The sequence below is a fragment of the Penicillium mononematosum genome (assembly GCF_028829835.1).
Source record: "Penicillium mononematosum strain IBT 11891 chromosome Unknown utg000001l:1.0-4488741.0:1.0-4491989.0, whole genome shotgun sequence".
Taxonomy (NCBI): domain Eukaryota; kingdom Fungi; phylum Ascomycota; class Eurotiomycetes; order Eurotiales; family Aspergillaceae; genus Penicillium; species Penicillium mononematosum.
Window position 1 is genome coordinate 1,849,344 of NW_026643271.1, and position 11,371 is coordinate 1,860,714.

The 11,371-nt window shown below is 49.6% G+C and overlaps 5 protein-coding genes across 5 annotated transcripts; 2 read left to right on the forward strand and 3 right to left on the reverse strand.

The window, feature by feature from the left end:
- Window positions 1-372: 372 nt before the first annotated feature.
- Window positions 373-1,608, reverse strand: N7519_000661 (TFIIH/NER complex subunit TFB3; the record flags this gene model as incomplete). The annotated part of the gene is made up of 3 exons (XM_057287439.1): window positions 373-1,207; window positions 1,275-1,515; window positions 1,572-1,608. 3 exons carry the CDS (start codon window positions 1,606-1,608, stop codon window positions 373-375), a joined length of 1,113 nt encoding a protein of 370 aa, XP_057153522.1.
- A 203-nt stretch (window positions 1,609-1,811) lies between these two features.
- On the forward strand, window positions 1,812-3,587 carry N7519_000662 (prefoldin-like protein; the record flags this gene model as incomplete). The annotated part of the gene is made up of 1 exon (XM_057287440.1): window positions 1,812-3,587. One exon carries the CDS (start codon window positions 1,812-1,814, stop codon window positions 3,585-3,587), a length of 1,776 nt encoding a protein of 591 aa, XP_057153523.1.
- An 851-nt stretch (window positions 3,588-4,438) lies between these two features.
- N7519_000663 (uncharacterized protein) lies at window positions 4,439-5,498 on the reverse strand (the record flags this gene model as incomplete). The annotated part of the gene is made up of 2 exons (XM_057287441.1): window positions 4,439-4,550; window positions 4,609-5,498. The coding sequence occupies 2 exons, from the start codon at window positions 5,496-5,498 to the stop codon at window positions 4,439-4,441; spliced, it is 1,002 nt and encodes a 333-aa protein (XP_057153524.1).
- A 407-nt stretch (window positions 5,499-5,905) lies between these two features.
- Window positions 5,906-8,333, forward strand: N7519_000664 (uncharacterized protein; the record flags this gene model as incomplete). The annotated part of the gene is made up of 5 exons (XM_057287442.1): window positions 5,906-5,970; window positions 6,032-6,651; window positions 6,713-6,744; window positions 6,824-8,146; window positions 8,211-8,333. 5 exons carry the CDS (start codon window positions 5,906-5,908, stop codon window positions 8,331-8,333), a joined length of 2,163 nt encoding a protein of 720 aa, XP_057153525.1.
- A 282-nt stretch (window positions 8,334-8,615) lies between these two features.
- Window positions 8,616-10,755, reverse strand: N7519_000665 (protein kinase IKS1; the record flags this gene model as incomplete). Its single annotated transcript, XM_057287443.1, has 2 exons — window positions 8,616-10,644; window positions 10,691-10,755. 2 exons carry the CDS (start codon window positions 10,753-10,755, stop codon window positions 8,616-8,618), a joined length of 2,094 nt encoding a protein of 697 aa, XP_057153526.1.
- Window positions 10,756-11,371: the final 616 nt, after the last annotated feature.

Consider the following 11,371-nt stretch of genomic DNA (forward strand, 5'->3'; position numbering starts at 1 on the left):
CTGTTTCATGGAGTATGGTTCCATCTGTATGTTTAATTCATTGATTTGGGTAATCGATTGTTGGTTAGGTAGTTCTTGATACACAAATGTCATTGTGGCCATATCGCGGCCTTGGAAATAACATATTCCATTTCTTGTTCAAGGTTGCGTAGCTCTCTCTCCTTCAGCCTGTTTACTTGTTTTGTGTTATCTGTGTTAATCTCAACATATTTGTTCATTCTTTAGATGATATGATGGTAATACTATATGTAACGGCCGGGATACCCCAAGTGAATAGAAAAAAAAACGCCGTCGCTATGCTCAATAGCTCATAAAACAAACCAAATACCATGCAAGCCCCCATAGCCATTGCAAACCAAGTCAAAGCAGCATTCAGACGGTGTTCTCTCCACCCTCCACAGCCATAGAAGCACCCTCTGTGGCCGTCGACTTCGAAGTATTAGCAGCATCTCGCTGAGAGATATCCTCCCCAACAAAGCAGCTCAAACCGGCAAAAGCCTCGAGCAGGGTGCGCGAGTAGTATTCACGCAAATCATAACCACCAGCCAGCATACGCGCATCATTGCGAATAGGATCAAGATACTGCGACGGATAATACGACTGGAGAGAATAGTAATCGCGCTTTTCGGGCACATAGCCCATAAACGGATCGTACGGCTTCTCCGGCTCGGGCGTCTTGATCTTGCGCAGACCTTTGACAAGCCCCGTATCCGCCGCACCAGCCTGCTCCACGGTAGAAAGATTCGACACACGCTTGTTGTCCAACCGCAGCGCGGCCTGTTTCTGTCGAATGCGTTCTTCCTCGCTGCGGCGCGCAGACGACTTTTTGAGCAACACCTTGTGTCCTTCGCGCGCGATGGCCGCGGCATCTGTCGATGAGCCGGAGGCGAGTCTTGTGAGGAAATCCTCGCGTCCGGCTTGGATCTCGCGCCGCTCGGTCTCGTATTCCTGGCGTACTGCTTGGCGGCGCAAGCGGGCTTCTTCTTGTTCGAGGGTCATGCGGGCTTGGAATGAGGAGGCTTCCTCGGCTTCTATAGCTTGGTTTGCGCGGATGGATTGCATGTTTTCTGCTGCGTATTTTTGGAGCTGGGCTTCGGTTTTGGCCACGTCGATGCGGCTTACTAGGTTCGCGATTATGTCCTCTCTTTGTTCGAGGAAGTCGTCATATGCACGTTTTGAATCAAATTCTTCTTCACGGCGGTTCAGGCTGATCGAGATAAACTGTTAGACCTCGCATATCGCAGGTTGCTCTCGGGTTTTGGAAAGAGACATACATGTGCATCACTCGCCGCCGGATATCTACTTCTCTCTCCACCCCGATATCTTCGAATGTCTGCTTGCGGAACCGATTTTTCCGCAGCGTCTTGCGACACCCTGCTACTGGGCAGTTTGCGGGACCGGATGAAAAAATGCGGTCCACGCACGACTCGCACATCTTGTGGTAGCATTCGGGGTTAATGAGAAAGCGCATGTCCGGGTTGAGGTATCGCGACGATTTGCAGACGGGGCAAACCTCTGTAAAAAGATGTGGTTAGCATTATGCATCACAACAAAGCCGAACAAGAGCCTACCGTCTTCATCGCGGCGAGCAGCCGCATTGGAGGCCATGGCGAGAGTAAAGTGACGTGGAGGAGATGGCCCTCAAGACTGGGTTGAGGCTGATAAGCAACCCATGCGCACGGACCACACCATCGTCACCTTTTTTGCGACTTTTTTTTTCCTTTGCCTCCGGCAACTCCTCTCTTTGCTCCATTTCATTAAGTTGACATTGTCAGTGTGAAGCTGCCACTGACTTTTCTCTTATTACAATCATGGGAATACCGAACCCCAACCTCGACGCTCTCGAAGAGCAGCGCCTTGCGCTCGAAGATAATATCCTCCAACTTCAGAAATCGCTTTATCACTGGCGAACCTGGGAAGCAGAATACGATGGACTCCGCGAGGAGATCAGCAATCTAGAAGATGACGCCAGTACAGACGAATTCCTCGCCGTGGCCCTGGAATTTGGAGGCACGCTGGTGGATCAGAAGGAAATGCAGGTGATACTTGGTGCACAAGGTGTGACGCGGTCTCGCGGACAAGTGGTTGATCTTCTTGGACGACGCATCGACTACGTGCAGCAGAATGTTGCGACTATGGAGAAGAGGCTGTCGAAGGCCCAAAATGAGCTGGACGCTTTGGTCTTGAGTGATCAGCCACCGCTGCAGGATGGTGCGGATTTCCCGATGCAGGAAATTATGGAGGAGCTTGATGAGAATGGAAACGTCGTCTCGAGCAAGATCAATACACCTGGTAACGAGGCTTCGGAATTGCTGGATGTGCTGAAGAAGGCTGGTGTGAAGGATATTCCGGAGACGAGTGTGCCGGAGAAGACTGCTGCAACACCCGCCGATGCTACAGCTGAAGGCGGGGTTGGTGAGACGGTCAGCTCAGAGGCTGGAGATCAGCGGAACGGTCCCTCGAGCGGCGACAATGCAACTACAGAGCCAAGTGGCCCATCCCTGAAATTCTCTCAACCTCAGTCTGTGGTGACTGCCGAAGATCGCATGCAGCCGCCTGTCACGGATGTGAATGAATCTGCAGAAGAAGCAAGACTTCGCCGTGAAATGCTCGATTATGGGATCAACGAGGTGGGGGCTATTGTGGCAGAGTTGGAAATGGATGAGTCCGGAAGTGAGATTTCCTTTGACGAGGACTACGATTACGACTACGACGAGGAAGATAATGAAGACGAATACGGCCGCTCTCACAACCGGCTTCCGGCGGAATACCACCAGCAGATGATGGAATTGGAGGCCAAACTCAATGCCCGAGGCCTGATGAACATGGGCAAAGATACCGAGACGTTCCCCGAGGAAGTGCAGCAAGAGATCGCGACCCCCGCCGAGGTTGGAACTTCTACCAAAGAGAAGAAACCTAAGAAACGGGTTGCGTTCGCCGATGATCTTGATATCGCACCAGCTCCCGCACCCCCGGCCACCTCCGAAAAGGTTCCTGCTCCACAGGACGAACCTCAGGTGCTCGCTGATTCCATTGTTGAACGGACCAGCCGTGCTCCGGAGCCCACCCCAACCACACCAGCTGTTCCCAAGAAGGTGTCGCGGTTCAGAAGTGCTCGGGCCGCTGCTCCAGGTAGTAACGGCAGTGAATCTGTTACTACTGGGGCTACAATTGCAAATCCCTCAGAAGTTACCGAATCTCGCCTTCGCAAACAGGCTAATACAACTCCATCTGCGGTACCACCTGTCCTCTTCCCCGCGAAACCCAAAGAGCCCAAGCCCTTCTCCGCTCCAATCTCCGATATCATCGAGAAACCTGCTCCGCCTCAATTTCCACATGACCGAACTCTAGCCGATAAGGTCTTGGAGCGGCAGGTTAAAACAGGGGCCGCAGTGGCCCCTGAACTGGATCACTACGACGAGGAGCTTCATCAGAAGCAGATTGCGTCGGAGTTCTTCAACATGCAAAAGCGCATGAAAGGCGCACCTAAAGACGACGAGGAACAGGATATTCTGCCTCCCGAGGAAGATGAGCCTAAACGGGTGAGCAAGTTCAAGGCTTCACGAATGAGAGGTAATCCCGCATGATAGGATGTGGAGAGTGGAAGGCGTCCTTCTCTCTTTCTCTGCCGCTTACCCCTCTATTCCTGATCGAGATTTAGATTTGTTTAGTGTTACAGAAATCTCTATCCTTCTTGATCCTTATTCTTTTGGTATCAACTGGCCAATGATTCGATTGTTTGTTTTGTTTGTCTTCCTAGTCCCCTTAGTCCCCATCATAACCCTCTCCCTCTCTCTTCTTGTTCTCCTTCTCTCTCCTTTCTTCCTCTGACCAACGGGCTTCCAATTCCTTCTGGGTTTACCCTCAAGGAAGTACCAAGGTGCATACCCCTGTCTCTTCGTGAGATGGGAAACCGTGGTATCACTCACCAACTGAAGTCCAAGATCAAAAGAGAGCTTCTCTGGCTGCACTCCTTCAATTCTATCAGAACAGGAGAGAAATCGTATGTTACTCGTTCTTCTCCTCTGGGGGGGGGTTCAGAGCAACTACGGGAGTATTGACTGCCTGTAGGATTGATAGATGGAGGTGTGGTTTATTTATTCCTCTCGACATCACACCTGTATATAGCTTAACCTGGAGTGAATGCACTTGTGTCTCAACTTTTTCTTCCCATCTATCACCTGCCTTGATGCCTTGTTACGTAGTCCCTCTCTCGATGCTCCTGTGCCGTATCTCCACCCTTATGTTGAGACTGATCTCGCTTCTATCCAAACCTACACGATTGCATGTCTTGTCTTTGAGACAAAAAGGATTGAACTCTCAGTATTACCATAACTAGGACCCCTCGTTATCTGTCATAAAACCTACATCTATCGACGACAGAGCACACCAAAATGTGACATTTCCCAGGATATCAACGAATGAAGACAACACGGCCTCAAAAACAAGATGTCACGCCTGGGGCAATCCTCTCCAACTTGGTGACCAGCTCCTTGAAAAACGCTTCCTGTATCATAACCCCCTTACTATCGGTCACGATACAAGATGGACTGGAGAACAGAGTTAGCTAACTTGATTTTCCTAAACAGACCCCAGCAACCGACTGACCTGTGGATGCGACAGTTTGTCAAATACTGCCCATTACTTCTCTCATCAGCCATGATCGCATGTACCAAAGCACGACTGCCCTCCTCTGTGCTACGAGCCAGCAGCTTTTCGCGAACACGGAGACCGACATTGTCCGATTCCCGCGCTAGTTGAGACTTGCAGAAACTGGGGTTTGGCGTGTTGATGATCACCAGCGGCGCTTTACTCTGCACAAACTGATTCGCAAACGCACGCACACCGAACAATACCAACAGTTTTGACAATGGATATCGACCCGCCATATTGGAAGCTTCTTTATTGCTGAGCGATTTGAAAATACCGTCCTCATTCTGAGGATCCAACTGCCCAAGAGGAGCGGTATAATGCAGAGCTGAGTTTGGGATGGTGATGCGAGGTGTGATATTGAACTTGGAAGCTGATTCTCGCAGTTTGGGAACAAGCAAGGCAATAAGCAAGAACGTGCTCACCACGTTGACGGTGATGGTTTTCTCGTCTTCTTCCGATATACTGAATGTATTGGTAGCGAGCCCGGCATTCGCCAACAGAGCATCAAGACGTGGTAGAGCTGCAGCACGGCTGGCGAAGCTTTTGACTGAGCCATAACTATCCATATCCAGCAGCCACACCTTGACTGAGCTTTCTTCGCGGCCGGTGGATTGCAATAGTTCTTGTCTTGCAGCTTCGCCTTTCTTCAGATCGCGGACGGCCATTATCAGCTTCTCCACGCCTAGGCGCAACAGGTGGCGGCTGGCCTCGAGACCGAGGCCTTGGTTTGAACCGGATACGATGATTGTCTGTCCGCTGAGATTGCCTTCGGGGTAAGGGAGTTCGATGAAGGTGTTGGAGAGCACTGTTGACGAGATACCCTCTAAAGACGAGAGTAAAGGCATGATTACGTCTTGATTGAATTTGAGAAGAGTCGGCAAGTTGTAGTATTACTGTTCAAAACCTGAATCAGCGTCCATGAAATATCGTTTTCGCCGGTTTAGATAGGACACCATTCTGTATTTAAGCCTGTGGTACTCGGGTTTATTATATCCGTCGATTGGATTCTACATTCGACTCTCCATTGAAAGACGTAGGGCTTTATTATCTCCGTCTACTGTGTATATATTACATACCCCTGTTGGCGGAAAAAGGCGTGTAACTATAGAGAATACTGTATCAATACCGTAAATAACAGGACGGAGATAATATCTCCGCTTCGCCCTTCTTTCGTATACTCCAATCCAACCTTGGAATCTGTTGAACACTGAATTAATCTAAGTGTCTCTGATTCCAATCTCATTCCTAGAAAATGTCTCTGAAATTTGAAAAACGGAATCGACCGCCACTCTCCTGCGAACCATGTCGCACACGGAAGTAAGCATGCTATCACATACTACATCCCCGGATCTGATATCATAGACTCACGTTTTCCCAGGCTGAAATGCAACAGACTTCAACCCTGTGATACCTGCATCAAACGCAACGTGGAATCTAACTGCGTGTACGCTTCTAACGCTGTACGCGGTAAGACGCGTACTTCAAGGGAACGTGCCTTGAGTGACAGACTGAAGCGTCTCGAGGATACAATCCAGTCATTTGTCGGAGAGAATGTGTCCCAAACAAACCCACATCCACAATTAAAAGGGTCACATACAGTTAACGAGAATGGAAGCCTTCCTAATACTCATGGAATATCCATCGCCGCGCCCGGGCTGGCTGCGAGCAATGAACCTCGCACCGGAGACCAAGATCTTCTACAGAAAGCAGTTCCCAGTACTTCCAAGGCTCATCTTAGTAAAACTAGTCACTTCGAGTCTAGTCACTGGGTTTCTATATTGGAGGATATCAAGGAAGTTCGAGAAAGCTTGTCTGCCGTTGATCCCTTCTCGCTCGGCGAGCCAACGAGCGACGGTGGAAGTGGACAGCCAGACGTGAGCCTTGCTCTTGAGCCTGAAACGCGATTGGAAATTAAGGATATCCTTGTCTCGCTACCCACACGCCCTATCTGTGATATGTTGGTCTCCCGATATTTCAATGCTCCGTACATGGTACTAGGTGGGATATCATTTGCAACTACCCTCCCATGTATGTCTGGCTGATTCTAGGACAATGACAGGTATTGTGCACTCGGGGAAATTTCAGGATGAAGTGAGTCCCGTATTCGTGTTTTGCTTCCTTTCCGGAGCTATTCGATGCATCATCCCTTGTCCTAACTGACTGGTGATAGTATGTGGAATTCTGGAAAGCACCACAAAAAGCTCCCGTGCTTTGGATTGCGCTTCTTTTCGCTTTACTCAGTGTATCAGTCCACTTTCGACTGAAAGCGAACGCAGATGGGGCTTTGAATGGCCCAATCCCATCGCCCGATATCCTTCAGCAGAAGACAGCGCAGTGCCTTTTACTAGGAGGATATAGAACAGCCAATGCCTACGCACTAGAAACATTGCTTCTGTATCTTCAGAGCGGCTTTTTGGGTGACATGAAAACCAACTCCCGACAATGGTTCGATATGGGTATCATACTGAGGTTAGCATTCCGCATGGGCTACCACCGTGATCCTAGCACTCTCCCAGGAACAACGACGCCGTTTGATGGTGAAATGAGACGTCGCGTGTGGCTGCACATATTCCAATTAGACGCTCTCTTGAGTTTCCAGATAGGCCTTCCAAGCATGATACCAGCTGAGTGTTGTGACACTCATGTTCCCAGGAATCTATACGACGCCGATCTCCATGTTGGGATGTCAGCATTGCCTCCGTCCCGGCCGTCCTCAGAATACACCCCTATCCTCTATTGTATTGCCAAGGCTGGTGTAATGAACATCTTCAAAAAGATCGTTGCACATACAATTTCGCTTGCGCCACCATCTTACAGCAGAACCCTTACTTTGGATGCCGAGATGAGAGGGGCTTACAGTCTAGTTCCTGACTTTCTAAAACGAAGAGACACCAGCCAGTCTCTCATGGACTCATCCGAGATAATCCTGAACCGCTGCAAAATCGAACTCCTGTACCTGAAAGGACTGGTTGTTCTGCACCGACGGTATATCCGCTACGAGCCCCAAGACGCCAAATTCGAGACTTCACGACGCTTCTGCGTAGAAGCGGCTCTTGAAATCCTCGCCCGTCAAGCAGACATGCACCAAGCATTTCAACCCGGTGGCCGTCTACAAGAAGACCAGTGGATGCTCTCCTCACTGACAATTCATGACTTTCTCCTAGCTGCAATGGTCATCTGTCTTGATCTGTCTGTGCGTCTCGAATCTCATACGACGGCTTTCGTAGACGAGCGCGCAGACCATGGCTTTGTTTCGAGGGAGATTGGGGCACTGAAAACATCCCAACGGATTTGGGCTGCTATTAGCCATCTTTCGCCGGAATCTCGAGTTGCGTCGCTGGCGCTGGACTTGATGGCTCGTAAGGTGGCTGAGCGTCAGGCTAGCTTCTCGTGTGACGATGTTACTTTTACGGACATTCCTCCAGTGAGCCCGGAGCTACCATATATGGAGCCAATGTCGGAAATGATTGATGGGTCTGAGACACTCGACTGGGTATGTCCTTTCATGGAGACCGAACCGATTATGAATACTATCTAACCATCTTTCTCTCTCCTAGCTCTTGTTGGACCAATATTTCCAGAACTCCGGTCTTGAATTGCCTCAGTTGGAACCGAGCAATGAGATGAGTGGGTTATTTACGGATGTTCCTGGAGCTCTTGACCCTTGGACGTATCGTTAGCTATAGTATCGAAGTATCTCAGAGATAAGGAAGGAAAGCTGGCTGACTACTTGTAATTTACCCCCGTGTTGAACGCACTGCATACGTATTTGCTTCTGGGGTTTGCTATGGTAAATCCAAGTAACACTTGTACTATTGAGGGTAGCTGCTTGCCTCCATGCACGCAATGGAATATCTCATCAACTCGTTGAAAAATAACAGGGGCATCATCGTGATAGTGTCATGTAAATGTACATCAAAAGGGCCGGGAAATAGATGCAAGGCATACTAAAACTAGAGTATTCACAAGTTCATCTCCGAGTCTCCGCGCCTGATACATAGGGCACCTAGGCGGAAACTGAGACCGACGACCAGCAGGTGCAAAAAGACGGCGAGGGCCTGGGTCTGAATGCTGTGGGCTCTTAAAGTAAATGCTGCAGTGAGGAGGAGAGGGTAAAGGATCCAGGGGTTGACGGCCAGCGGCGAACATGGATGAAGAAGGGATATGACCTTGACGAGGAAGAGAGTGAGCTCTAAGACAGACGAGGATGGGAATGGGTTCAAAGATGCTAGGTAATTAAGGAGAGGGAAACGGCTCGGTGGGGGTGGGAGAAGATGATGATGCTGGCGGATTGGTTGAGGCTGGGGCTGCGGATCGAGAAGCGGTGATGATTCGTGAGGGGGTCGGGCTGGGGATGACGGTGATGGAGTAGAGTAGCGATGCCGGATTATCATGTCTTGATCTGGGACGACAGAAGGACCCTCCTTTGGGTTGGTATCAGACACAGGCGCCGTATTACTTCGAAAATGACTAGAGTCAGACTTCGAGTCGCGCCGGAAAGAAGTTGGATTCCGGCGCAGATTTTTGGTGGGGGAGAGTGCTCGCTCTACTGATGGCTGCTGGCTATCCAATGGGCGGATTCGAGCCCCAGGCAGGTCAGACTTTCCTGTGCTGGTTTTCCTGAAGCGGAACTTTTCATTGGAGTTGGCACCGACTTGAATGCCATTTAAAACGTCATCAGCTGAGGGCCGCCGGTCGGGGTCAACCGAGAGCAAGCGCTCTAGGAACTTATACAGCTTTTCAGGGAGGTCGGAGCGGATAGCTCGTGCGTGATCAAATCCAGCCCAGCTCGTGATCTCTGCACGGAGCTGATCCAAGTCCTCCTTTTCTTCGTTTATGATGTCGGCATTCGTGTATGGGAGAGCTGCAAAACATAAAAAGTAAAGGATCATTCCGAGGGAGAAAATATCAGACTTGAACGTAAAATTGCCAAATGGTCCGTCAGGATATTCTTGGCGAAGAACTTCGGGTGCACAATATGAAAGAGTACCGGTTGCACCAGTCGACTTGCGCATTGCATTTTGAGACTGCACCTCACCGAAATCGCTGACCAAAACTCTAATGCCATCATTGGTCTCGTGGAGCAGGCAGTTGTGTGGTTTCAGGTCACGATGGATGTATCCGTTGGCGTGAAGATAACGGAGTCCAGAGGTGATATCACGGAAGAAAGAATAGATTTGATCTAGCTGAAGCGTGCGAGCTCCTCCAAGTTTGGTTCGAGGCTCCGGTTCGCCTTTGGATTTGCGGCGAAGGCGATCCTTCAATTGCTGCGCAGTGGTGGAGGTTTGCACAGAGCCACAGATGTAATCATGCAAATCACCGGCATTGCAGTATTGCTGTAGGATAAATGCGCAAGGCACACTCGGGCCGAAGGTACTTATCTTTGCATTTTCCAACCAAACATGACGGTACGAAACAAGATTCTGGTGCGAGAGATGCTGTAACAGCTGCACTTCGCCCAGAACTTTTTCCAGCCACTCATGATCGTCGCCGACAGGGACTCGCTTGCAGGCATAATGGCCAAGGGACACACTATCCAGGACGTGCTTCACTAGTAACACCACCCCTTTTCCACCTTTGCCTAAGACTCGTTCCTCCACAAAGAACCTCTTGAAGTAATCTGGACTGAATGCGGCAGAGGAAATTCCCTGCGGGGACGGCTGTGGTGACGAGGTAGGTTCGGCGAGCCTGTTATTGTTAGGGCCACGAGGAAGTGCGGGCTGAACAAGGCGATGGCGTGGAGAAGGAGGAGTCGAGGATGTTGCGGAGCTGGGGAGGCTATTGTTGAGCATGTGAAAGTAGTTTGGGTTAACGAATTCGCCTTCGGGTTCAGTATCCCCACAATGTCGTTCTCTACCATTATCGCGCATTGAGCGATGGCAGAATGGGCAGTCGGCCAGCTCCATATTGTCGATGTCTTCATCTGAGGTGTTGCGGAGAACGAGCTGCTGAGAATCATGGTCAAAGACAACCACCGAGTCATTGTGCCGCCTGTCGAAATTAGATAACTAGTAGCACATAGTTGAAGATCACTTACAAAACAACATCACGGTTGCCCCCATTATAGGGGACCATAGACATATCGGGGGGGCATTCTGGCATGGATGTGAGGGAATGAGAATGCGAGCTGCCATCGATGACGATGTAGGCCGGGGGCGGTGAGGGCACGGCGGTGGATAGCGACAATTTGGTCAATATCTCTTTTTAGCCTTCCTTACATTCCTTGTCTGTACTCTTTCATGGACAATGAGTTAAAAATGGAGTCTAAGTATATCAAATCCCAGGAAAGCTCGAGATTGCAGTCCAATGGCGACCCAATTCGGGTATCATCACGGAAACCGAAACAGCCACACTAGGCCGATCTATGAGTACGGCAGTGTATAGCCGCCAGTGTATAGCCAGTGCGCCATATCGTATTTTGCTAGCAGAACATTTCATTAAACTAGTATATGTGTATTTTATTAACTATAGGAATTTATAGAAATTGAGATGTTGTAGAGGTTGCGATATCAAAGGTCATATAGGAAGTTCCCTTTTATAAATTAAGCCTGTTTTTAGCCCTTTTCTACTATCTACCAAATGAGCTAAGGAGGGAGAGAAGATACTTATACAACTAGATATCTAGAGAGACCACTAAAAGAGACGACTAAAAAGATATATAAAAAGACTATCGGAAAGACTACTAAAGACAGGCCACTAAGACTACAGCCGTGTAAGC